The sequence below is a fragment of the Delphinus delphis genome, chromosome 19 (assembly GCF_949987515.2).
Source record: "Delphinus delphis chromosome 19, mDelDel1.2, whole genome shotgun sequence".
Classification (NCBI taxonomy): domain Eukaryota; kingdom Metazoa; phylum Chordata; class Mammalia; order Artiodactyla; family Delphinidae; genus Delphinus; species Delphinus delphis.
The window spans coordinates 45,526,461-45,553,467 of NC_082701.1; the positions used below are offsets into that span (position 1 = coordinate 45,526,461).

The 27,007-nt window shown below is 46.4% G+C and overlaps 1 protein-coding gene across 1 annotated transcript in view; it reads left to right on the forward strand.

Moving 5' to 3' along the window:
• The first annotated feature begins 5,981 nt into the window (after nucleotides 1-5,981).
• Nucleotides 5,982-27,007, forward strand: part of ABR (ABR activator of RhoGEF and GTPase) — a 178,512-nt gene continuing 157,486 nt past the window's right edge. The window contains exon 1 of the mRNA XM_059997397.1: nucleotides 5,982-7,179. Coding sequence (XP_059853380.1) covers nucleotides 6,144-7,179 — 1,036 coding nt within the window. The 5' untranslated portion in view covers nucleotides 5,982-6,143. The remainder of the gene's footprint in view (nucleotides 7,180-27,007) is intronic.

The window sequence follows — 27,007 nt, forward strand, 5'->3', positions numbered from 1 at the left end:
CAATTAAAAATTAACAAAAGATTTGTATAGATTCTTCACAAAGAAGATATACATATGGCCATAAAGCACATGAAAAGATGCTATACATCACCAGTCATCAGGGAAATAAAATTAAAACCATGATGAGATACCATTACACACTGTCTAAAATGGCTAAAATGAAAAGACTGACATCACTAAGTGTTGACAAGGATGTAGAGCAATGCAACTCTCAGACATTGCCGATGGTAATGGAAAATGGTACTGGTACAGCCACTTTGGAAAACATTACATAGCAGTATCTTCTTTTTTTTTTTTTTTTTTTGGCTGAGCCGTATGCGGGATCTTAGTTCCCCAAACTGGTGCCACCTATATTGGAAGGGCAGAGTCTTAACCACTGGACTACCAGGGACGTCCCTAGCAGGATGTTATAAAGTTAAACATATATTTGTCATCGACCCAATAATCCCATTCCTATGTATTAGTATTTTTTAACAGAAATGAAAACTATGTCCACAAAAAGACAGCCAAATGGCCAGCAACTGGAGAATGGATAAACAAATAGGGGTATATATTCATAGTATGGAATACTGCTCAACAATAAAAAGGAGGTAATTTATACCAACTCTCTCAATCTCATCAAACCATAATTTATCTGCAAGGTGGTGATAATACTTCTGTCACAGCACTGTGATGGGGGTTGAACGTGACAAAGTACATTAAAATGCCTATTCACTTGACCCTGGGGGGAGAGGGAGGGAAGGGATGAAATATAAATACACATAACAGATGAAACTCAAAAATAGGACACTGAACTTCAGCACTCAAACACCAAAGACGCATTCGTTCATACAGAAATCTAGAAAAGGCAAAACTATAGTGACAGAAATTATAGAAACCAATTATTGCTTGGTACTGGGAGTCAGGAAAAGGGGTTGACTGCAAAAAAGCAGGAGGGAACTCTTGAGGGTGATGGAGCTATTCTGTATGTTGTTTAATGTGGAGATTACACACATCATGGTTTGCAATTACCAAAATTCATCAAACTGCATACTTAAAACAAATGAATCTATTGTATTATACCTCAATAAAGGTAAAGAAAAGAAAAGAAAATACCGATGTGGGGTCCCATTCCTGAGATTCTGGATGAATTGGCGTTGAAGCAAGTCCAAGGCTGAATAGTCTTAATTGCTCCCCCAGGTTATTCTAATTTGTACTCAGGAGAACTCCTGCATTAGAGGAAGCAAGCCTGGTAGAGACGGTCCCCCAAAAGAGGGGCCTTTTTTCTGTGTTCACACCTTTAGCACTCAAAGATGCAGGCCTCATCCTAGCCCAGTCCTCCCCAGGTTACCCTTCTCCTTCCGGCTGCACTCTGCTTCCATTCTCCTTCCTAGTCCAAACTCCCAGCCCTCTAATACGAACCTCAGATAACTCTGGAAAAAGCAAGGGAGAAGCAGTTCACACTGAAGTGTGAATGACTGATAGTCACATTTTATATTTCCATAGAGGCTGCTTGTTCATCTAAAGGAATTTTGTAAAACGCAGAGTTCCTGACAGCATGAGCTCAGAGGTGTCTTCCCACTTTTCCTTCGGGTGAGGGTGGTCCTGATTTAAGATAGCGTGAGGTTTTGGTGTAAAGAGTCCACTCACTCATTCATCATTCATTTATTCCCTTAGCAGACATGTACTAGGCACTGACTCTGGCACCGTGTCAGGGGCTGTGGCAGTAGGAGGAATAAGAGGTACCAGCTGGCTGGAGCCAGGATTTCCTCAAGGAGCCATGGAACTAATTACAATGTGGCGTGACTAAGTTAAATCCCTCTGTAGACGAGCATGCCTAACTGGACCTGGGGAAGGGAAGGCTTCAGATAGAATGTCACAGGTGAGCTGGGCTTGGGCAGGTGAAAAGGGATCTCATCCTTTCACACTGGAGGAAGCAACATGGCAAAGGAAGACAAGAGAGATGGGGGAGTAATTGGGGGAACGGTGAAGCGCCTTGTGTGGCTATCAGAGAGGGTGTGGGGAGGCTGGAGGGTGTCTTAGTGGGGGGACCAGAGGGGCAAAGCAGGGACTGACACAAGGACCCGGTACAAGTATTTTAGTCAGGAGATTATTCCAGGAAGGAGGAGTGAGGGAGAGGGAGACAGACAAGAAGGGAAAGCCAATAGAGAGCTCATCATGGATTGATTACCACTGTGAACAGTGGGGGCTCATTCCTCTCGGAGACCACTGAGCAGCCATGCAGAATATACCTCAGGCCCTCCAAAGACAGGAGCCTGCGGCATTTATTAACCAACTCCCATTTCCACTGGCCATGGGATGCCCCGGAATAACTTCCCCCCAAAGAAGCTTTCATCTGGGATGCTTGAGAAAACCCCTAGGACAGAAGAGTGGAGAGTAGTAGGGGTGGGTGTTTGAGGTGAGACCCCAGCAGCCCTTGGGAACTGTCCACTGCAGCTGCCGCAGAAACCCAAGATGGGCCAAAGGGAGGTGGCACAGAACAGAAAAGGCATCTTCTCTGTGGGTGACTCAGATTGGGGGCCTGAATGGGTGCAGCAAGCAGAAGAAATTCAAGAAATGGGGTCGGACAAGTAGGCTGGGGTCAGAGGATCCATTGTGAAGCGTCTGATATGCCAGGTTACAAAGTTTAAACTTTATGTGCCAGGCTCTGGAGCTTAATAGGTGCTCAACAAATATTTATTGAATGAATAAATGCTGATGACCAGATGCACCTGGGCCAAGCCCTTGCAAAGCTACTGAGCTTTAGACTCCAGAAAATTAGCTGTGCGACCTCTAACCTCTTTGATCTTCCATTTCTCTCTCTCTCTCACTATCTTGACAATAATACCTTCTTTACCGGGTTGTTGTCGAAATTAGGTGAGATCAAAGATGCATGGCCACTAGAAGTGTGGACTCAATAAATGTCAGCCACTCTATCCCTGCCCCCATGATGACCCAAAGCCAAGTAATAAAGCTGAACTATCGACCAGCTAGAGACAATGAAGGTTGCTCCTGGGATCTGTTTACAGATGATGAATGCTGGCATTTCTGGCTATATTGGTCCTCGTGGAAAAAATTAGTGGTATTGGTAACAGCTTCCTTGGACAGAAAGGGAATCATACTGCTGCTTTAATTAAAGGACAGAGTTGAAACTATCCTCCCAGGGAAATTACAAATTCAGAAACGGATGCTCATAGTAACTTACAGGGTTTTTTCCTTTGTGCATTTAAGTATACATATGGAAACATCTTCCAATCAATACGCTGTTGACTGGGGTTATCCATGTCTGCTGTGCTGCATTTCTCCCCCATTCTGAAATCTTCACAGAGGCCAAGATGCTTGTGGACTCCGCTTGATGGAACACCCCTGCACTGGCTGGCTGTAGGCATTGGGAGCACCTCAATCCCTCCCAGTAGACAAAGATGGTGGTGCCCTCTAGGGAGGTAGGGAGAGTCTCTTCAAAATATGAAGCAAAGGTGGAAGAGAGAGCAGCTTAAGGGACTAGGTGAAGGACTGAGAAATCACACAAGCTGGGGAATATGCAACTAATGTTTTTTTAAAACATATCCATTTCTCCATAGCAATCGAGCACAAAAACAAACACAGAGATGAGTCATACCAGTGGCACAGCAAATTTAATAAGAAAAGCAGGAAGGAAGGAAGGAAAGAAGGGAGGGAGGAAGGAAGGAAGGAAGGAAGGAAGGAAAGAAGGGAGGGAGGAGGGAAGGAAGGAAGGAAGGAAGAAAAAGAAAAGAGAAAGAAAAAGGAAGAAGGGATATTGGGAAAGTGAGTAAACACAGACTTTGTCAAGGAAGGAAATTCCAGAGTTGAGAAGTGTCTGTGGGAAGCACATCTGCTCCCAGCCCAGAGTGATTCACAACTGGAGCAGCGAAGCAGGAACTGCAAGGTGAGGATTCAGTCATCTGCCTGTTCATTCATTCATTCATTTCATTCAACAATTATCAGCTGTCTGTCAGTCACACTCTCCAAGAAGTAGCAAGAATACAAAACTGGAAAAGACACAATCCCTGACCTTGAGAGCAGCTATGAGAAAGGGAAACAAAAGATGTCACTAATTATTGCCATAAAGTGGAACAAGGGCAAATATAAAGACACATACACGATGGAGTGTGACACAAAGAGGAGGGAGAGGGGCCGGAAAAGTTTTCTCATAGGTGGAGCTGGGTCTTAAAGGAGGGTTGGAGTCCCCCAGGCAGCAGGGAGTTGGTAAGGCTAAAGCCTAGGAGAAAGGCAGAGAGGTGGGCAGGGACCAAATGTGCGAGGACCTCCTTTGTCAGTGGAGTCTGGACTCCATCCTGGAGGTGTGCGTTATGAGGAGCCGCTGCAGGGTTTTGTTTGTTTGAAGATTTTGTTTTGTTTTTTTGATGTGGACCATCTTTAACGTCTCCATTGAACTTGCCACAATACTGCTTCTGCTCTATGTTTTTGGTTTTTTTTTTTTTTTTTGGCCGTGAGGCACGTGGGATCCCAGCACCCCCACCAGGGATCGAACCCGCACCCCCTGCATCGGAAGGCGAAGCCCCAAACACTGGACCGCCAGGGAAGTCCCTGCCACCGGAGGGTTTTGAACAGAAGCATGACACTATCTCATTTGTGGTTAAGAAATACTTTCTGGTATCTTTCCAATATCCAGCCTTGAGGGATAGGCTGAAAGGGATTGGAAGGTGGGAGAGGGATGGCCTGTTCACATGGTTCAAGTGAGCGGCTAGTGGCAGGGATCTGGAGAGAAGAGGTCGCTGAGTTTAGCTCCAGTCCCCAAAGGGCATTGTGGCCAGGAAGAATTTCCAGCTGCCAAGTCACTTAGTCTCTTACAGGATCAATTTCCAACATCCTTAAAACGAAGAAAATGTGAATCACCGACAAGGTCCCCCCTTGAGGACAGCGCGAGACAGTTTATCAGGCCCTCTCTCTGCAGACAGTAGGACCTCACCGAAGACCCTAGAAAAGTGGTGCAGCCAGGTGTGAAGGGGAGGCGAGGCGGGAGCCCTCCATCCGCCCCACCCGGAGTGTCAGGCCAGGCGCCGGTACCAGCTCCTCCCCAGGGGAATTGTTAAGGCCACAAAGAGGAAGCAGAGTGGAGGGTCCTCTTAGACGCCCAGGTGTTTAAGGCCCCTGCCAGTCATGGTTTGATTCCATCACAACAAGTCACATGGGAGGATCCTCAGCTTTGAAGTCACAGGGGCCTCTAAGCAGAGCCACTTGGAGCTGTCACCCTTGCCTATTTCTCACCTGAAAAGCTCTAGTGAGCAGTGGAGAGAAAGCTTTAAAGGGTCTCAAAAAAAAAAAAACAAACCAAAAAAACAAACAAAACAAAACAGGTTTATCCCCAGCTTTGGATTAAGCAGCTCCGTGATTTTGGACAAGTTAGTTCAAGGCGCTCCATAAATCCCAGAGGAGGACAACCCCGTCGGTCAGCCCTTCAGCACCTGCCCTCGCCGCCGCGCCACATCGCCTTTCCCCCACCTTTTCCTTCTCGGCCCCAGGCGCCGCCCGGACCCTGGACAGGCGAGGCTGTGGAGGGCCGGGCGAGCGGAGGTTGGCTGCGGCCCAGGGCGACCCTGCGCGCTCCCTCCCCGCCGCTCCCGCCTCCCCGGCCGCGCGGCCCCGCGCTCGGCTGCAGGGAGCCGGCGCTCACTGCGCCGGCGGCGACGGGAGCGGCGCAGCCCGACAGGCCAGGAAGATGCGAGCCGGGCCTACGGCGGCGGCCAGCTTCAAGTATCGCCGGCGCCTGTGGAGTGGGCAGCACCGCAGGCCCGCCGTGCCAGGCCCTCTCGCAGCCTCTCGGCCGCCGGCGCAACCCAGAGCTCGCCCGCGAGGCTCCGCCCCCGCCGCGGCTCTCCAGACACCGGAGCCCGCGGGGCGCAGGGCAAGGCGCGGGGACTGCAGATCGCCGGCCCAGGCCCCCGCCTCCGCCGCCGCCGGTGGCCGCTGACGTCAGGGAGGCGAAACCCAGAAGAAGAAGAAGAAGAAGAAGAAAAAAGGCACGAGGGCGGAAGGGGAAAAACTTTATTATTTTTTTCTTACTCTCTTCTGGGGCTGAAGGGAAGGGCAGGCCACTGCGCCAGCGCGGAGAAAGCCGAGCGCGACACCAACCCGCTGCGCGCGGAGGAGCTGGGCCCCGGAGGCCCGAAGGGGCTCCCGGTATGTGGGACCCCCAGGACTTTGAGCGCCACTGGCAGGCCGAGTTCCCTGGGGAGGAGGCGCCTGTCATGCGGCTGGACTCGGTGCCGGACATGGAGCGCGAGCTGGAGCGCAGCAAACTCAACCTGAAGTGGCTGCAACAGGTGCTGGCTGAGGAAAAGTTCAAAGTCGGCTACCTGCAGGCGGCCCTGGAGAAGCGGGACCTCGGCTGCGGGCGCCTGGAGGGCGGAGACGGGGACAGCAGGGGGGCCTCGGCTGAGGAGCCGGCCAGGCCGGAGGGGGAGCCGGCGCCGCTCGAGGAGGAGGGCGCAGCGGGCGGCGGCGGAGACCCCCCGGGCCCGTCGCTCCCCTCCACGGAGGTGGCCGCGAAGGCCGAGAGTCCCCCCTACCTGTGCCAGGACCTTCCCACCTGGCCCAGGGCGGCGGGGGCTGGGGGCGCTGTTCGCAGCTTGACCGCCGCCATCCACCAGCAGCTACTGCAGCCTCGCCTCCTCTTAAGGCCGCGGGAGGACTGCGCGCCCCCCGGCCACGATGGCACAGTTCCCAGCGCCCCGGGAGAGGAGCGGTCCGCCCGGACCCGCGCGGGGCGGGGCTCGGAGGATGACGAGCCGGACGCCTCGGGCGCGGACGATGGGGGCGACAGCAGTGACCACGACTTCGAGATGGTGGATTTGAACGAGAAACTCACCCCCACCCAGTTGCTCGTGACCCCTTGCCGGCCCGGGACCTGCGATGAGGCGGAAAAGCCAGCGCGGGTGTACAGTTCCCATCGCTGGATGCACCTGATCCTCGGGAGCCGGCGGCAGCCGCGCGGGAGCCGCGACTTGGAGCAGTTAGAGGCAGAGGTCAAGGACGGGCGGGGCTCGCCCCCGGCGGCAGAGGAGCTCCTTCAGCGTAGGGCTCGCGAGCCCCTCCCCCCGTGGCGGCGCAAGAGGTTCCTGGGGCTGCCCGAGCGGGACTCGCCCAGTCACAGCTCGCCCGACAGGGGCAGTGACTGCAGCCACAACAGCTCCGACCACGAGGATGGCTCCTTTGCAGGTAGGCGCACCCCTCTAGATCCCCGTCTCTTATATGCTGGGCCTCGCCTGCTGGCCGCTTCCCCACCCCTCCCTGGCACACCTCGCTGGTTCTGTTTAACCTCAGGCGCCTGGGCAGAAGGGAGATAAAATTCACCTGTTTACCTTGAAGGCACTCGTGGAACTTAAAAAAAAGAAAGAGGGTGCAAAGTGATTTCGGCTTGGGCAAGTTTAAGAAAATAAGCATTATGGCGATGGTAGGGGATGAGGGGATGATGCATGCGCTCGACCAGACCAAGGGAGGGAGGAATCTTTCACTTCAGACCTCAGCCTTTCTTCTGTATTGCAACATCACCGCCCTCCCCGCCCTCCACCCCAACTCATCCTCTACAAGTCGGTGAGATTCCCTTGCACCACCCACACTGATAGTATGCTTCTCTGCAGTAACTTCAGTGGTTCCCATTTCCTCCAGATTCCTTGATGTGGAAGTCTAAATCTTCCACTTAATGTTCTGAACTTATCGCTCATCTTCTCCAGCCTGTACCTTGTGTTCTGGCCAAAATGAAAGAACCCCTCACTGTGGGAAAGGTACATAATAATCCGCACCACCCGCTTCCTTTGCTGACTGTCCCCTTCCTAAGAGGCACCACCTGATCTGTCAGCTTCCTAGGCGCCTAGGAGCCTGAGTGGGAAGGGGAGGGCTTGGAATCATAGAGTTTTTGAGCTGGCCTAGTGCCCAGAGATCATGTCTAGAGCAGTGCCTTCATTTGATAAAGGAGGAAACTGAAGCCCAGAAGGATTAAGTGCTTGTTGGAGTGAGCTGGGACCTCCACTCGGCACTCCTGTCATTTTCTTGCTTCTCCTCACATCTGCCCTCTCTTCTGAGGACAGGACCCGGTCTTAGCCATGTTGTGGTGGAATCCCCTTTCGGTGGTCAGCACAGTGCCTTGCATACAGTAAGTGCTCAATAAATACTTATTGACTAAGTGGATGATTACATTGAATTTTAATTTTATTCAATTGATTTATTTTTGGCTGTGTTGCGTCTTCGTTGCTGCACGCAGGCTTTCTTTTTAGTTGTGGCGAGCGGGGGCTACTCTTCGTTGTGGTGTGCTGGCTTCTCATTGCAGTGGCTTCTCTTGTTGGGGAGCACAGGCTCTAGACGCGCAAGCTTCAGTAGTTGTGGCGCATGGGCTTAGTTGCTCCGCAGCATGTGGGATCTTCCCGGACCAGGGCTCGAACCCGTGTCCCCTGCATTGGCAAGCAGATTCTTAACCACTGTACCACCAGGGAAGCCCGATTGCATTGAATTGAATGTGTCTTCCAGCTCCCCAGCTCCCCATAGGTTGGGAGTGGGAAAAGGGCTAAGGAGGAAAGGACAGATAAGGATGTGGGCTGTCCTGTGACTGATGCTTTGCTGCCCCCAGGGACTGTCACGGTCTCCTCAGCCATAGGGAAAGCATAAATTGTCATCTGATTGAGTCAAGCTGTGACCAGGAACTTAAGATGCCTTCCTGCTCAGTGAAAGAGGAAAAAAAAGAAATCACTGATGCTGGGATTCTTCCAAAATCTCCATTATTAGATCTTATCTAGGTGAGCTTGCATTTGAATGAAAAAAACTGTCCACTTTGCTAAAAGCGCATTTGGAATGGCCATCAAGTCATCTGTTGTGATCAATTACACTTACTCATTAGCAGAGACTGACTGCTTTTCCCATAGGTAATGCTTTTGCTGCCCATGCTAGTAACATTTTTATGTGCCCCTTTAACTTGGAGTCTGAAGATTTCACTCTAGTGCCAAGTTCCAAATGCGCTCAGTGGAGGTTACCCAAGTGGCCCAGAGCTGCTTTATTATTTTTTAAATTTATTTATTTATTTTTGGTCGCATTGGGTCTTTGTTGCTGTACGTGGGCTTTCTCTAGTTGTGGCGAGCGGGGGCTACTCTTCCTCGCAGTGTGTGGGCTTCTCATTGCAGTGGCTTCTCTTGTTGCGGAGAACGGCTCTAGGTGTGCAGGCTTCAGCCGTTGTGGCTCGCGGGCTCTAGAGCGCAGGCTCAGTAGTTGTGGCACACGGGCTTAGTTGCTCCGCAGCATGTGGGATCTTCCTGGACCAGGGCTCGAACCTGTGTCCCCTGCATTGGCAGGCGGATTCTTACCACTGTGCCACCAGGGAAGTCCCCCAGAGTTGCTTTAGAGCTGGCCCCAATCCCGTCTCCCCCCGAGACCCACTTCAATCACCCTGCCAGGTGTGCTCGATGCACTGGATTTTCCCCAGGGAGTGATTTTTATTTCTGTGCTCTGTCTCCTCTATCCTTAAGGGCACTCTAGCACATAGAGCACCTTGATTCACATTAGGAACTAGCATTCCCTCTGGCCTAACAGTTTACAAGAGGTGCTCCCTCTGGGTGGACCAGTGATAAAAAGATTTTCCTTCCTCTGACTTACGACTCCAGCCGGGGCGTATGTCTGGCGCTTGTGGCATTGGCTGACAGTGCCTGGGCTGTTTTTTAGGCCCCATTCCAGGACCCCCTCTGCAGGGCAGGCTTGTGTAGGGAGCCCCCGGAAAGCTGCATGTGGGAGCCCTGCCTCCTGTCTCCCAAACGTCCCCAGTGAGGAAGCGGATGGGGTGGACATGTGTATGCATACATGCATGTAGCACATCCATGCATGCCTATCCATGTGTACACATGTGCACGTAGTCACATACAAGCGTGCACGTGTGCACAATCTAGGAGGAAGAGCCTCCAGACATATAGGAGGCGCTGGAGTGGAGAGATTAGGGGCCAGGGTTTTCCCGCTGTGAGTGACAGCCCACTGAAATCAGCATAGTGGGGAGTGAACACATCATGAGGCCTTCTCTGGCCACCTTGGCCTTCCCTGCTTTACTTTTCTCCATAGCACTCACCAAATTACCACCTCAGATGCTACGATTTTGCACGTGGATCTTATTCACTCTCTCTCTCTGGTCAAATGCAAGCTCCAAGAGGGCAAGGATTTTTATCTCTTTCATCCACTGACTTAGCCCCAAAGCCTAGAACGGTGTCTAACACTTAATAGGTGTTCCATAAATATTTGTTGAATGATATATATTTTTTAATGGAATAGAATAGAAAACACCAGAGTGCATTGCACATGGTAATGGTGAGTAATATTCTGTTTTAAAACTTTGTTTCAGTTCTATATAACTGTGTGAGTGTATACTGGGTCCTGATGTAGAATGTATTTCGTGCCGTGGGTTGGGCCAAAAGGTTGGAAAATGCTGATAAAGACCGTGGGCTCTGAAGCCAGACTGCTTGTGTGACCTTGGGAGAAGTTATTTGAATTTTCTGTGTTTCAGTTTTCTCATCTGCAAAATGGGACTAATAAATACAGGTTACATCATACCATTGATATGAAGAGTAAATGGGATATTATTTCTAAAGGACTTTGAACAGGCCCTGGCACACAGTATGCACCCATAGTATTAACTAACTACACCTGTGGGTCATTTTCTTTGCGTTAATACTTCAAAGCTTCCCACTCCCAGATCATTCTGGATCACAGATGGTTCAGTTTTCTTTTCTTTGCTTTTTTTATTGGGGTATAGTTGTTTTACAATGTTGTGTTAGTTTCTACTGTACAGCGAAGTGGAGTTCTCATTAGTTATCTATTTTATACATATTAGTGTATGTATGTTAAATCCAATCTCCCAATTCATCCCACCCCCCCTTTCCCCCCCTTGGTGTCCATATGTTTGTTCTCTATGTCTGTGTCTCTATTTCTGCCTTGCAAACAAGTTCATCTGTACCATTTTCTAGATTCCACATATATGAGTTAATATATGATATGTGTTTTTCTCTTTATGACTTACTTCCCTCTGTATGACAGTCTCTAGGTCCATCCACATCTCTGCAAATGACCCCATTTCGTTCCCTTTTAGGGCTAAGATTCCATTGTATACATGTACCACAACAGATGGTTTGGTTTTCTATGATGCACGTGTTTTTTCTAGCAAGGCTCTGGCTCTTTCTAGAACCTTCCAGGAGCAGGGCAGGACCCAGGGCAGAGTGGTAATCTTGGCTCATGAGGCTCTCTTGCCGGATTGGCCCTCAAATTGTTTCTCCCTCTCCACCAGCAATCAGGCCCATTATCTCTACTCAGAGAACCTCACCTGATGGGGTTTCATTGCACAATTCAGGCTTTGCCTTCCTCTCAGCGTTTGGAGGAGAGCATGTGAGGCCTTACATAAAAAGGCCCAAAGGCAGAGGTTCTCCCCTCCTTGGAAAAGGCCTGTTTTCTCTTAGATCCCCATACCAGGACAGATCCCCATACCAGGACACACTTGGGTTTGTTCTACATGTAGTAGGCAAATCAGGGTTTAAGTCAGTTAGAATGCCAGTTCTTTTAGTATCTTCCCTTTAGCACCTTGCAGCCTTGGTTGGTACCAAGAAAGACTAGGCCACGTTGGCATGGATGCGGGTGGTAATGTGAATGGGGTGGGGTGGGGGTCGCAGAGCTAGAATTAGCCATGTTGGGTCATGTGTGCTTTGAAGACAGACTTGTGTGTGTGCCCAGGCTCTGCCCCGCAGCAGGTGTGAGGCCATGGACAAGCCACTGGCCTTTCTGCACCTCAGTCTCTATTAACGGAAATAACAAAAGTAGCTAATCTTCCTGGGGGCTTACTTTGTGCCCACTCCTGTTCTAAACATTTTACACATATTAACTCATTTATACCACACAACAACTTCATAAGACAGGCACTATTATTATTTCCATTTTACATATGATAAGCATGAGACTCAGAGAGCTTAAATAACCCTGCCCAAGGTTACCCAGCTTGTAAGTGGCACTTGGGATTTGAATCTAGGCAGTCTGACTCCCAAGTCCGTGCTTTTAAATAGCAAACTATACTGCCTCAAACAATAGCACCTACTTCCCAGGGTAGTTATGAAAATTACCTAAAATAAAATACTTAAAGAGTTTACTTTCTTCACACAGTGACCATTAAGTGCATTTGTGTGATGTGTATGCATTAGTATTATTTTCTTTATCACTAAAGTCCCCAGAAGACCCCAGTTCATCTGCTGTTGAGGTGAACCGTGAGGGCTGCCACCTGCCCATGGGGCTCCTGCGTGGACTTGGCCTCACAGGTGAGCAGACCACCTGCTGGATTTTAGATCTCCCCTCCTCAGCTGGGAGCTCTTGGGCAGACACAACTGCACACCCACATGTGGAGGTCTTGGTATTTTTGCTTTCATGTTGGCATGCTTCTGTGCCAACCCTGCCAAAGAGGTTGGGTAACATGTCCTTCCAGGAGTTTACCTATCCCTCCTGTAGCCTGTGGCATCCCCTTTGCCACACGTGGACCAAAGCGCGCTCGTCCAGCTAAAGCCCAAGTCAGGCATCCTTTTGACTGGCAGCAGCTATTCATCTGGTATTCTGATGTAGTTCAGATGACAAAATCAATATCATTAATATTTTAAATTGGTAACGTTTTCTCCTTGCATTAAACTTTGCTTAGATGAACAGTCATTTTTGCCAGCCCTTGGAAATCCTTCATTCATTCACTTGTCCATTCCACTCGACAAGGATTTATGCAGGTCTTACTTTGTGCCAAGTCTGTGTTAAGGGTCAAGATGGCAAAAGTCGGTGACCTGCCCTCAAGGTCCTCACTGGCTTTTTTGCTTCCAGGGTAGAAACCAAAGGTTTTTAGATAAACAGCTTTCCAGCAGGTAACTTGTTAAATCCTGAAATGAGTGACTAAGTAAGGACTGCCATTTAGAACCTCAGTGACAGAAGAAGAAAGGATCTTCGATTTGGTCTTCCAAATCTAGGATCTTCCTGGCCCTCTCCAGACAGATGAGGACCCTGGAGCCCTAAAAGTAACCTCAGGGTCACATGCTTATGACCCTCAAGGCAGGGTCTAGGAGCCAGATCCAGGCTCTTTCCATTGCATCCTATGACCTTTTCTTTCTTGGAATTTTAAGCAGAGAAAACTTAAGATGTGAGTCCTATCAAACAGCAGTCCCCAACCTTCTTGGCACCAGGGACTGTTTTCATGGAAGACAATTTTTCCAAGGACCAGGGCGGGGAGATGGTTTCGGGATGATTCAAGCGCATTACCTTTATCATGCACTTTATTTCTATCATTATTACATCAGCTCTACCTCAGATCATCAGGCATTAGATCCTGGGGGTTGGGGACCCCTGCTGTCAAAATCATAGTAACAGGAGCAGCAGACTGTCTCATTTAGCCTCATTTAGTGGGTGGAAGTTATTTGTCCCACTCTATAGGTGAATATGCCGAGGCTGGGAGAGGTGAGGACGTTTACCCAGCATCAAACAGCTCGCGGTGGAGTCAGCATTGGAACTTGGGTCAGGCTTACAAAACTGACACTCTTTAACTTCCAGTATGTAAGGCTGTCCTGGACCAGCTGTAGAATTCCAGATTTCTCTACTACTCAGGAGACCCTGGCATCAGATTCTCCCAGGCTGCCAATGGAGACTTTTTAATCTTCATGGGAAATGCATTTCCTACTAGGCACTCATGTTACCTAGTTCATTTGGAACCTGATGGTTTTTTTTCCCCTTCCCATTAGTGACTAATGAGATTTTTGCTCCAGGAAGAATTCCTTGTGTTCGTTGGATGTGTCTGAATATCTTAAGTCAAAGTATGGAATTTTCAGCCTTAGCTGTGAGGGAGTAATTTTTTTCCCATTCCCTGTTGTGGAGAGAGATTAAAAAACTACTTGAGACGCGTGAGCTGGTGGTTGGCCACGATTCATCTGTAGCCAGAGCTGACATGGCCTCACTGTTTGCTTGGTTCTTTAATGCGTGGTACCCCCCACTCCTCCCCCCGCCCACCTTAGCAACATCTACACCTCGTGAACATCATTCGGCCAGGGGGTGTGGGTGGGTTTGTTAACAATGTGTTCCTCCTCTACAAGAGGTAAATATAACCAAGCCTGAAAACTTTTCTATTCCTCTCATCTGTTTTTCTTCTGGTGAAGAGACTATTCACAAAGCAATTGGCCCTGTGTTTGATTCTGAATCTTTGTGTGTTTTCTTTTTTATAGATTTTGTTTATTTATTTATTTTTGGCTGTGTTGGGTCATCGTTGCTGCGCGCGGGCTTTCTCTAGTTGCGGCGAGTGGAGGCTGCTCTTCGTTGTGGTGCGCAGGCTTCTCATTGCGGTGGCTTCTCTTGTTGCGGAGCACAGGATCTAGACGTGCGGGCTTCAGCAGTTGTGGCACACGGGCTTCAGTAGTTGTGGCTCACGGGCTCTAGAGTGCAGACTCAGTAGTTATGGCACGTGGGCTTAGTTGCTCTGTGGCATGTGGGATCTTCCCAGACCAGGGCTCCAACCCGTGTCCCCTGCATTGGCAGGCAGATTCTTAACCACTGCGCCACCAGGGAAGCCCTCTTTGTGTTTTAAGTCAGGATCTTCATACCTTTTCTTTTTTTTCTTTTTTTTGGGCTGTGTTGGGTCTTCATTGCTGTGCACAGGCTTTCTCTAGTTGCAGCAAGCCGGGGCTACTCTTCGTGGCAGCGCGCAGCCTTCTCATTGCGGTGGCTGCTCTTGCTGCGGAGCACGGGCTCTAGGCGCACGGGCTTCAGTAGTTGCAGCACGCGTGCTCAGTAGTTGTGGCTCGCGGGCTCTAGAGTACAGGCTCAGCAGTTGTGATGCACGGGCTTAGTTGCTTTGCCTCATGTGGTATCTTCCTGGACCAGGGATCGAACCCATGTCCCCTGCATTGGCAGGTGGATTCTTACCCACTGCACCACCAGGGAGGTCCCCCAGACCTTTTCTTAGCTTTGAAAGAATGGTACAAACACTTTCTGCATCTGAAAAACGGGCTGGATGTTACCCAGCTTGCGGGGTTGTGAGGCTTACCTTGGACAAGTTACTGACTCGCTCTAAGCCCCAGTTCTGTGTCTGCCAAATAGGGGTGATAATGATAGGACTGTGTCATAGATGTGTCGTGAAGCTTCACTGAGATAATGTGTACAGGGTATGTAGCACACAGCAGAGCACATAAGTGTTTAATAAATCTTAGATGGTGTTACTATCTAAGAGTTACTATCTTCAGTCCAGGAACGTTCAGCTGGCTGAACCAGGCCACAGCTCATACTCACATTTCTTCATGGAATAAAGTCCCCAAGCCTCTTCATCTGCCTCTTTGTTTCCTTTCTTACCCTGCTCCAGCTCCAGAGATGTTTCGCTCCTTCAGAGGGAAACAAGCTTTCTTAGCCCTCCGTGGTCCCTGGTCCTTCCCCAGTCAAGCCCTGTCTCCCCTGCAAAACCATCATCTGACTTCTCCTTATTTCCTACTCTCTACCCACTTGGCTTCGGCCAGTGCTCCTTCTTGCCAGTGTCCTTTCCAGTGCTCTTTCTGGCATTTGAGATGCCCTCCCCGCTTCACTTCCCCAGTTGGAAAGCCAACCCTTCCTTTAAGGCCTGGCTTTTCTGTGGAACCTTGTATTGGTTAAGATATGGGTTTGCTGCATTCGACAAAACCCAAAAAGCAAGATAGAGGTTTACTTATCTCTCATGTAAAAGAATACTAGAGATAAGCAGTCCAGGGAGAGGATGGTGACTCTATGATCATCAGGAATTTAGGCTTCTTTTTTTTTTCTTTTTTTTTTAACATCTTTATTGGAGTATAATTGCTTTACAATGGTGTGTTAGTTTCTGCTTTATAACAAAGTGAATCAGTTATACATATACATATGTTCCCATATCTCTTCCCTCTTGCATCTCCCTCCCTGCCACCCTCCCTGTCCCACCCCTCTAGGTGGTCACAAAGCACCGAGCTGATCTCCCTGTGCTATGTGGCTGCTTCCCACTAGCTATTTTACGTTTGGTAGTGTATATACGTCCATGCCACTCTCTCACTTTGTCTCACTTACCCTTCCCCCTCCTCGTATCCTCAAGTCCATTCTCTAGTAGGTCTGCATCTTTATTCCTGTCTTGCCCCTAGGTTCTTCTGGTCTTTTTTCTTTTTTTAGATTCCATATATATGTGTTAGCATATGGTATTTGTTTTTCTCTTTCTGACTTACTTCACTCTGTATGACAGTCTCTAGGTCCATCCACCTCACTACAAATAACTCAGTTTTGTTCCTTTTTATGGCTGAGTAATATTCCATTGTATTTATGTGCCACATCTTCTTTATCCATTCATCTGTTGATGGACACTTAGGTTGCTTCCATATCCTGGCTATTGTAAATAGAGCTGCAATGAACATTTTGGTACATGACTCTTTTTGAATTATGGTTTTCTCAGGGTATATGCCCAGTAGTGGGATTGCTGGGTCGTATGGTAGTTCTGTTTTCAGTTTTTTAACGAACCTCCATACTGTTCTCCATAGTGGCTGTATCAATTTACATTCCCACCAACAGTGCAAGAGGGTTCCCTTTTCTCCACACCCTCTCCAGCATTTATTGTTTGTAGATTTTTTGATGATGGCCATTCTGACCGGTGTGAGATGATATCTTATTGTAATTGTGATTTGCATTTCTCTAATGATTAATGATGTTGAGCATTCTTTCATGTGTTTGTTGGCCATCTGTATATCTTCTTTGGAGAAATGTCTTTTTTAGGTCTTCTGCCCATTTTTGAATTGAGTTGTTTGTTTTTTTGATATTGAGCTGCATGAGTTGCTTGTATGTTTTGGAGATTAATCCTTTGTCAGTTGCTTCATTTGCAAATATTTTCTCCCATTCTGAGGGTTGTCTTTTCGTCTTGTTTACGGTTTCCTTTGCTGTGCAAAAGCTTTTAAGTTTCATTAGGTCCCATTTGTTTACTTTTGTTTTTATTTCCATTTCTCTAGGAGGTGGGTCAAAAAGGATCTTGCTGTGATTTATGTCATAGATTGCTCTGCCTGTGTTTTCCTCTGAGAGTTTGATGGTGTCTGGCTTTACATTTAGATCTTTAATCCATTTTGAGTTTATTTTTGTGTATGGTGTTAGGGAGTGTTCTAATTTCATTCTTTCACATGTAGCTGTCCAGTTTTCCCAGCACCACTTATTGAAGAGGCTGTCTTTTCTCCACTGTATATTCTTGCCTCCTTTATCAAAGATAAGGTGACCATATGTGCGTGGGTTTATCTCTGGGCTTTCTATCCTGTTCCATTGATCTGTATTTCTGTTTTTGTGCCAGTACCATACTGTCTTGATTACTGTAGCTTTGTAGTATAGTCTGAAGTCAGGGAGCCTGATTCCTCCAGCTCCGTTTTTCGTTCTCAAGATTGCTTTGGCTATTCGGGGTCTTTTGTGTTTCCATACAAATTGTGAAATTTTTTGTTCTAGTTCTGTGAAAAATGTCAGTGGTAGTTTGATAGGGTTTGCATTGAATCTGTAGATTGCTTTGGGTTGTAGAGTCATTTTCACAATGTTGATTCTTCCAATCCAAGAACACGGTATATCTCTCTATCTATTTGTATCATCTTTAATTTCTTTCATCAGTGTCTTATAATTTTCTGCATACAGGTCTTTTGTCTCCTTAGATAGGTTTAATCCTAGATATTTTATTCTTTTTGTTGCAATGGTAAATGGGAGTGTTTTCTTAATTTCACTTTCAGATTTTTCATTATTAGTGTATAGGAATGCAAGAGATTTCTGTGCATTAATTTTGTATCCTGCTACTTTACCAAATTCATTGATTAGCTCTAGTAGTTTTCTGGTAGCATCTTTAGGATTCTCTATGTATAGTATCATGTCATCTGCAAACAGTGACAGCTTTACTTCTTCTTTTCCAATTTGGATTCCTTTTATTTCTTTTTCTTCTCTGATTGCTGTGGCTAAAACTTCAGGCTTCTTTTTGCTTTTCTGTCTCAAGGTTGCCTCATGGTCCAAAATAGCTGCTGGAAATCCAGCCATCACATTCAGGTTTCAGACAAGAATTAGAAGAAAGGGAGAAAGGACATAAGAGTGAGTAGCAGCTGTTGGTCTGCCTTTTAAGGCACTTTCCTAGAAGGCTCTCATGACAATTCCTGTTTAGATCTCATTAGCCATCTCTAGCTACAAGGGTGGCTGGGAAATGTAGTATTTTATCTGGGCATATGGCCACCTCCAATAAAATAGGGGCTCTGTTACAAGGAAAAATGGAAGAATTGATATTGAGTAGGCAACTAGCAGCCTCTGGCACAAGCATTTTCCAAGTACTCCAACCCATCTTGTGGTTCTTAGAGTGAGCCCCACATGTACACAATTGTTTTATTATTGTGCCGTCCATTAATTCATTGACCCAATGAACAAATAACAACTGAACCACTGCTCTGTGCAAGGCACGATGCCTTTTATACGTTTACTGTTAAGTGTTGCTCTCAAACCTAAGAGGTTAGCTGGCTCCTTGAAAGCAGGGATCAGGGCTTATGCTTCTTTTTCTCCCTCACAACAGTATCTTTCACAAGGCTGGGCACACAGCAGGTACTTGAAAAGTACCTGGTTGATTTTCTAATAGTCGCAAAAGAGAAGCTCAGTGAAGACTTAAATTCCCTAATGTGGTACTGTGCCCAACAATTCTGGTTGTGTAAGGTTTGTTTTGGGTTCAGTCTGGTTTTGAGGAACCATAGCAAGGAGAGTGGGGCCTGGGTCATCTCTAAACATCAGGGCTGTGTTGTGGCCACACGGACTTGTCCAGGTGTTGGGGTGGATTTGGCTATTTTGCAAAACTGGATTCTGTTTGGATACTAAACTAGAATGATAAGCAGAAATGTCTGCACCCGCCTGACTTTCCTTAACACTGCTCTGTCTGTGTAGCTGTTTTCACACTGCATGAATCGCTCCCGTTATTTCTGCACTGCATAGCTGCAGAGTAAATCTTCAGTCTTTCCGCAGTGAGCATCAGCTTCTGTCCGTGTTCCTGTCTTCCCATTCGTTCCCTGCTCTTGTCTGCCTGAGATAAGACTGTCTGAAGGGAGGTTGCCTAGAGCGTATGTCACATCTTGTGGCTGAGAAAATGATTGTTTTAAAATTTTTATTGGCACTTAGGAAGAAAGGAACTAGAAGATATTTTGCTTCTACAACCTGCAAGGCACTGTGTTACATGCTTAACCTACATGGTCACATTTAATATTCAGAACAGTCTACTGTTCTGTTCTTACTGTAAAGAAAGTAATACTATTCTCATTTTGCAGATGAGGAAACTGAGGCTCTGACCTGTTAACTAACAAGCCCAAGTTTGCTTAGGGCTAAGTGGTGGAATTATTTTTTCTCCCATTAAAATAATTAATTAATTTTATTGAGAGATAATTCACATACCATAAAATGCACCTGTTTAAAATGGATAGGCATGGTTTTTACTATATTCACAAAGTTGTGCAGTCATTGTCACTCTCCAATTCCAGACCATTTTCATCAGGTCAAGTAGGACTGTTTCGAGCCTAGGCTTCTCCTACAACTTTGCCATTTCCTTTTCTAATTTGCCACATGCAGTGATTTAAAATAACTAGACTGGATTTGGAGGAACATCAGGGCTTGTTTGGGTGAGATATATACGTAAAAAGAGCATCGCCTCTTAAGTCGCTTTCTTCCCATTACTGCAACAGTCCTGGTGCCCCTTGAATTGCTGCAGAATGGGGCTGGCTTTAATTTCTCTGGGCCCCATCCTACCCCATTTGTGTTTCCTGAACTTGGGGCAGGGGGCAGAATATCCCAAACTTGAGGTTCCATGAGCACCCCTCATTCCTGCCCTGGGGTTGTGATTGATATGGTGAGAGGCACCCTTATTCTGACCTGTATCTTATTTGTCTCTGTAGCCCCAGAATGTCGTAGTGCCTGACATAATGGGAGATGCTCAATAAGTGTTGATGAATACCCAGAGGTTTATTCCATTACCTCTAATGTAAATCACTGCTATAACTTATTGTTCTGCCCTTAGCCTTTCTCCTCCAGCCCCAGTTATCTTCCACATTAAAGACAAAGCGATTGCTCTAGCCCCTAAATCTAATGAGATTAGACTGCAGTGATCATACTGGTTGACTGTCCCTTTAAAAGACTTTCCCCCAAGTCCTACCTAGCAACTGCTACTTCCATGCTATTGGCCAACACTGGGTCATATTGCCCTTAGCTGCAAAGAGGGCTGGGCAATCAAGAATTTACACTCTTCAGCCTCTATAGTAAAGAGTGTTAAGGGAGAAGGGGACTGTGAATGGCTTTTGGAAAACCAGCCCAGTGTTGGCTCCACAATCCTCCCCTGAACTTGCGCATTCATTTGAGCAATTATAAAATGATTTAAAATGGTTTGCCTCTCTGTTTTCCCCGCTGGATTCCAAGCCCCTAAATTGTGTGTGTTAGAGGATGACCATTTTTAAAAATTCTAGTATCCCTGCCCCTAACACCATGCTGGCATACGGTGTTTATTGAACAATAAAAGAAAGATTGTACATTTTCAAGTAAGAATTTTGTGGGATTGGGACTATCTGGGCAGACTCTTGGGGTCTTTAAGCATTTAAAACCTTTTTCATTTTCTCTTCCCCTTCCTCTTCTTATTCTTTACCTTTCTCTTCATCTCTTCTTCTCCCTTCTCCTCTTTATTTTTGGACCAGTAGGATAAGATGTATTCTAGAGCTGTGATTCTCAAGGGATGTGCTGGCTTCTTCTTCCTGAAGCTATTTTCAAACATTACATGCCCCAAGGAGATTTTGATGTCTGCCCTTCTGGCTTACTACCACAATCCACCTGCCCACCAGTTGAGAATTTGCCATTTTGTGCCCCTCTTCCTGAGAGGAGTGTGCTGTTTCCGGAAGGTGGTCAATGCACAGAAAGGCCAATATTCAAACCTGCCCAACTAGGCCCTCCCCAACTCATGAAGAACTGTGCTAGTCATTAGGACCATAAACTAAGCATTTTGGTTCCCCTTTGCTGTCCAGGAACATGGTAGGTAGGATTATATTCCTGGTTCCCTTGAAATTGAGTAGGACTATTTGCCTAGTTCTAACCAATGAATTTGAATGGAAGTGATTGTGCAACTTCCAGACCAGAGCATTTCATGCTGGTATGAGACCCTTCAGAGCACTTTTTTCCCTTTGCTATTACAACGTATACTGTTCCAAATGGTGGCAATTTTGTCAGCCTGGGTCCTAGGGGGAGGGCAATACAGAGCAGAGCTCCTATTCAACCTTCAGTGGACATGTCCTAGAGTGAGAAATAAACCATTGTTATTTGAAGCCACTGAAATGTTTGGTGCTGTTAGTTACTGCAGCATTACCTCATTTATCTTGACTGACACAAACACCTGACTTATTTTCATACAGAAGAATGGCTCTCTGAGCCTCAAAACTCAAAGTAATTTCCTGAAAACCTCTAAGTTCCCTTCTCACTAAGGCCAAGTGGTAACCATAGCTGTTTGTATGTGTATATGAGAGGGTAGGTCTCAAAAATGTGAAAAACAATGTTAGAAATGGCTAAACGGTTTCACCATTGTTTCATTCAGTGATTTGCTGGAGGGATTTATAAGACCCAATAGCAGATTGTACGCATGGCTAAGTTTTTTTTTTACAGAGGATACAGAGCAAAAGCAAGAAAAAATATATGTATCAACAGACTCCAGAGAGGTCCAGCACAGGCTTTTGATGTCCTTCCTTGTCTTAGGCCATATTGGAATGCTCTCTCTCTAACAGCAAACACGAAAACATATATGGAATATCTTCCCCTAATGAAGTCTGTTTCAGTCTCAAGGTTTGAGACTGTTTTTTACCATAAAGAATAGATTATACCTATGCAACTTTGTTTATTTGATTGACAGAATAAAACACACTTTAGGGGCTTCCCTGGTGGCGCAGTGGTTGAGAATCTGCCTGCCAATGTAGGGGACGTGGGTTCGAGCCCTGGTCTGGGAAGATCCCACATGCCACGGAGCAACTAGGCCCGTGAGCCACAACTACTGAGCCTGTGCGTCTGGAGCCTGTGCTCCACAACAAGAGAGGCCGCGATAGTGAGAAGCCCGTGCACCGCGATGAAGAGTGGCCCCCACTTGCCACAACTAGAGAAAGCCCTCGCACAGAAACGAAGACCCAACACAGCCAAAAAATAAATTAATTAATTAACTAAAAAAAAACCAACAACACACGCCTTAGGATAATATTTTATCCTAGTATTTATGCAAATAAACAACCTAACCTTATACCTAAAGGAACTAGGAAAAGAAGAACAAACAAAACGCAAAGTTAGTAGAAGGAAAGAAATAATAAAGATCAGAACAGAAATAAATGAAATCGAGAATTTAAAAAAATAGGAAAGATCAATGAAACTAAGAGCTGATTCTTTGAAGAGATAAACAAAATTAATAAACCTTTTGCCAGACTCATCAAAGAAAAAAGAGAGAGGACCCAAATAAATAAAATCAGAAATGAAGAAAGAGAAGTTACAACCAGCACCACAGGAATGCAAAGGATCATAAGAGATTACTGTGAACAATTATGTGCCAATAAAGTGGAAAACCTAGAAGAAATGGATGAATTCCTAGAAATGTACAATCTCCCATGACTGAATCAGGAAGAAATACAAAATATGAACAGACCATTACCTGTAAAGAAATTGAATCAGTAAAAACCACAACAACTCGCAACAAACAAAAGTCCAGAACCAGAAGATTTCACAGCTGAATTCTACCAAACATTTAAAGAATTGACATCTATCCTTATCAAACTATTCAAAAACATTGAAGAGGAAGTAACACTTCTGAACGCATTCTACAAGGCCAGCATCACCCTGATACTGAAACCAGACAAAGATACCACAAGAAAAAGAAAATTACAGGCCAGTATCACTGATGAACATAGATGCAAAAATCCTCAACAAAATATTAACAAACTGAATTCAACAGTATATTAAAAGAATCATACACCATGATCAAGTGGGATTTATCCCAGGGATACAAGGATGGTTTAATCCCTGCAAATCAGTCAATATGATGCACCACATTAACAAATTAAAAAATAAAAATTATATGATCGTCTCAGTAGATGCAGAAAAAGCTTTTGACAAAATTCAACATCCATTTATGATGGTAGTATATTAACTTCATTTGTGATGATGGAATGCCTGAATGTCTGATTGCCCAGATCTCTGAGAAATGTGATTTCCTCAGGGATTTTGCACACTTGGAATGAACATGACACTTAGAAAAGTTGCAGAAGTACAATGCAATTTTCCAAGGTCTTTGTCTGTTGATTAGATCGGGGGTGGAGGGGCTTCCTTACAACCTACTCACCACTTACACTGTTATTTCAAATCATAAAGAACACACTTGTAAACAAAAGTTTGAAACTATCAATCTGTGATTTGGGGATACCTGACTATAATGATACGGTTTTGCCATGCCGAGTGTTTGGTACAAGTATATATTACACACGTACTTTAATCAGTATAATCCCATAAGACCAAGTATTATTATTCTTATTCTATAGTAATAATAAGTCTAGAAACGAGTCACTTAGCTAATAAAGAACAGGAGGCTTCCCTGGTGGTGCAGTGGTTGAGAGTCCGCCTGCCGATGCAGGGGACACGGGTTTGTGCCCCGGTCCGGGAAGATCCCACATGCCGCGGAGCGGCTGGGCCCGTGAGCCATGGCCGCTGGGCCCGCGCGTCCGGAGCCTGTGCTCCGCAACGAGAGAGGCCACAACAGTGAGAGGCCCGCGTACCGCAAAAAAAAAAAAAAAAAAAAAAAAAAAAAGCAGGGCTAGGAATAGAGCCCAGCTCTTTCTGGGGCCAGAGTTACTCTACTCCATCTCACCACTAACTCTTAATTTCTCCAGGCTACGGCTCCTCGTCTCTAAAATAAGGTGATTGGACTAGATGATTTTCCAGGCCTACTTTTATGAATACCAGTAAATTGGATGAGCTGGGACTCTGTACCAAGTAATGGTTAAGAGCTTGGCTTTGAATCAGAGGAACCTGGTTTGGATCCAGGCTGCAGGCTGCTTGTTACTTTGTGCCCTTAACCAAGTTACTTCACTTTTCTATAAACCTATTTCCTTTTCTGTACAACGGAGATGATTATATCTCACCTGATGTTGTAAAGACTAAATGAAATAATAGACAGAAAATATGTAGCACAGGGCCTGGCATACGATAAGCTCTGTGTAAATGCAGACAGCCGCCGGTATGGTGCTCAAGAGCATACCGTCTAGGACCACATTGCTTGGGTTTGAATCCCCGCTCTGCCACTTAACTGCTATGTGACTTTAAGCTAGCTTAAATTTTTTGTGCCTCAGTTTCCTTATCTTAGACTGAGTGATAATAATATGATATCAATACCTAATTAAGTGTGTGTGAAGATTCAATAACTTGATATATAAAGCACTCAGCACCTGACACTTAGTAAACAGAGCGTGTTGACTAATTTTATTATTATCACAAACATTACTGTTGTTGGCCATTTGCATCGCTGAAATAGACAATAAGGGTGAAAAAAACGGTATCTTGCTCATCTTGTTGCCTGGTCATATCCTTAATTGAAACCCGAGGCTTCTGGAAATCCTGCAGTTTGAATAATCCAAGAGCTGAAGCAGTGGAGCGTCCAATTACGGATGCCTCACGGCTGGAACCCTGGGGAGGAGGTGAGGTCTCCCCATTGTCTAGCTGAGGTTGTGGTCCTTTTAGGAAGAAAGCCCTGCTTTGTATGCAGCTGCCTTGCCTTCGGTTTGGCTGCATAATTGCGCCTTTTTGTTTTATTTTAAAGCATCTTGAGGAATTCAGAGTCCTCTCCCGCTGACAGTCAGCAGAGAAAGCCACTGAGTGTCACATCTCTAATGAGCCTTGTGGACACTCTGATGGCCCCACTGAAGCAGCCAGGCAGGGAGCGTGCAACACAGGCCTGTGCCTACATCCACAGGCTCCCTTTGAGCACAGGCCACCACGCTGGACTTCATTATGGGGCTCCCTGTGCGCCCCCAGGATCTCCCATGCCTGTCCTCATTGTCTCAGGAGGACATGGCATTCTTCCTGAATGCCGGGCTTGTTGGTAACCTTTGTGGGCTGGCAGTGAGAAAACAGAAATTAATTATTCATATCAGTGGGCCTGAAGAGCTGTTGTTTGCAGAGTTGAGTCTTCTCCTGGCTACCAGACCCAGAATTCCCCAGGGCCTCTGGACAAGCAGAAGGTGGTGTGATCCTTGGAGACAGCTGCTCTGAAAGCAGGGATGGCAAGTGTCTGGCCCCGGGCTACATGCTACATGCTTTGTCTGGGCTTCAGGGGGTTAAACCAAAATTGAAACAATTTAAAATTGGGAGATTTTTACATAAAATCTGGATATCTGAGTTTTCTTGAAAGATGGGAAGGTCTACAATACATGTGGAGATTACGGGTAGCGCCGAGTAGCTGACCCCTTGAGATTGGACATGATTTCGCTGACTGCTTCAGCTTCCTCTGGCCCCTTTATTCACTCACATTGTGAGAGGTGTGTGTGTATTGTGGTGAACAGAGCTGCCTGGCCTTGCATCCTGCCTCTGCCACTTACTAGTTATGTGACCTTAGGCAAATTACTTAACCTCTGTGGGCCTCAGTTTCTGCATCTGCTAAATGGGGATTATAACCGTTTACCTCACAAATCTGTGAGAACTAAATGAGTTAGAATAAGTGCTTAGAATAGTGCGCCTGTCACATAATAAGTACTGCTTAGGTGTTAATATATAGTAGTATTAACGCTACGTACCTGCCTAGTGTTTTAGGCATTTGAGATGATAATCCTTGTGTTACACAGTTTCCCATAGAAGGAAAAAAAAATGTATTTATTTCCTAGTGTGTGTCTTAACTCACTAATAAGTGTTTACTCCCTCCTCCAGCTCCTAAGCTCAGCGCCTTGGAATGTAACAGAGTAGTGCTACCCACCGTAACAAAGTGTCAGTGGCTTAACAGGCTAAGTGTAGTATATGTACATGTTCCTGATGGGCAGGTTTGCTTCCCATGGTTGCTCAGAAACCAGGCTCCTGCACTCTTGTGGATCTGCCCTCCTCTAGATCTCTGTGGTTCTCAGTTATCAGGGAGCACTGGAGAACCAGAGAGTGAAGACACACTTGCTGCTGCTTCTTTTTTTTTTTTTTTTTTTTTGCGGTACGTGGGCCTCTCACTGCAGTGGCCCCTCCTGCTGCGGAGCACAGGCTCCAGACGCGCAGGCTCAGCGGCCATGGCCCACGGACCCAGCCTCTCCACGGCACGTGGGATCCTCCCGGACCGGGGCACGAACCCGCGTCCCCCGCATCGGCAGGCGGACTCTCAACCACTGCGCCACCAGGGAAGCCCCACACTTGCTTCTTAACTCTCTTAGCCCAGAACTGATATCCATTTCTTCTGCTCATATCCCATTGGCAAACACAAGGCACATGTCCCCTCTTAGAGTGGGGGTCTTGGCAAATGTAGCCCCTGACTGAACAGCTGGTTCCCAGCAACAGCCATACTCTGGGGCAGGAATATTTGGTGAACCCTCAACTGTCTTTGCCACCACGGTCATATTAAATAAGCTCCGAATCAGCATCTCCCTGGACCTATTTTCTTGTTCCTTTTCGCCTATGAAATGTCTCCAAGGGTGACTGCCTTGTTTTTGTTTGGTTTTGGGGGGGAAGAAGGAGAGAAACAACCATTTTATTTTTTCATCTCATGCTTCAAATTCATATGTACCATAAAAGCATTGATTTAGGATATCAGAATTAGACTTGAGCATAGTGTTTTGTCTGGGTTACTTACTTGGAGGGAAATACAACTTAGCCGTGGTGCTGACATGTACATTAAAATAACTGCCAAATTAATGGAAAAATGACATTTACAATCAGAATGTTTATATTCAAATCTTAAATCTCTCCGACTTTCTTCCTTTATATTGGGTTCATTGTAGACATTTAGCATTTGGCCTTGTTAAGATAGGTAATTTAA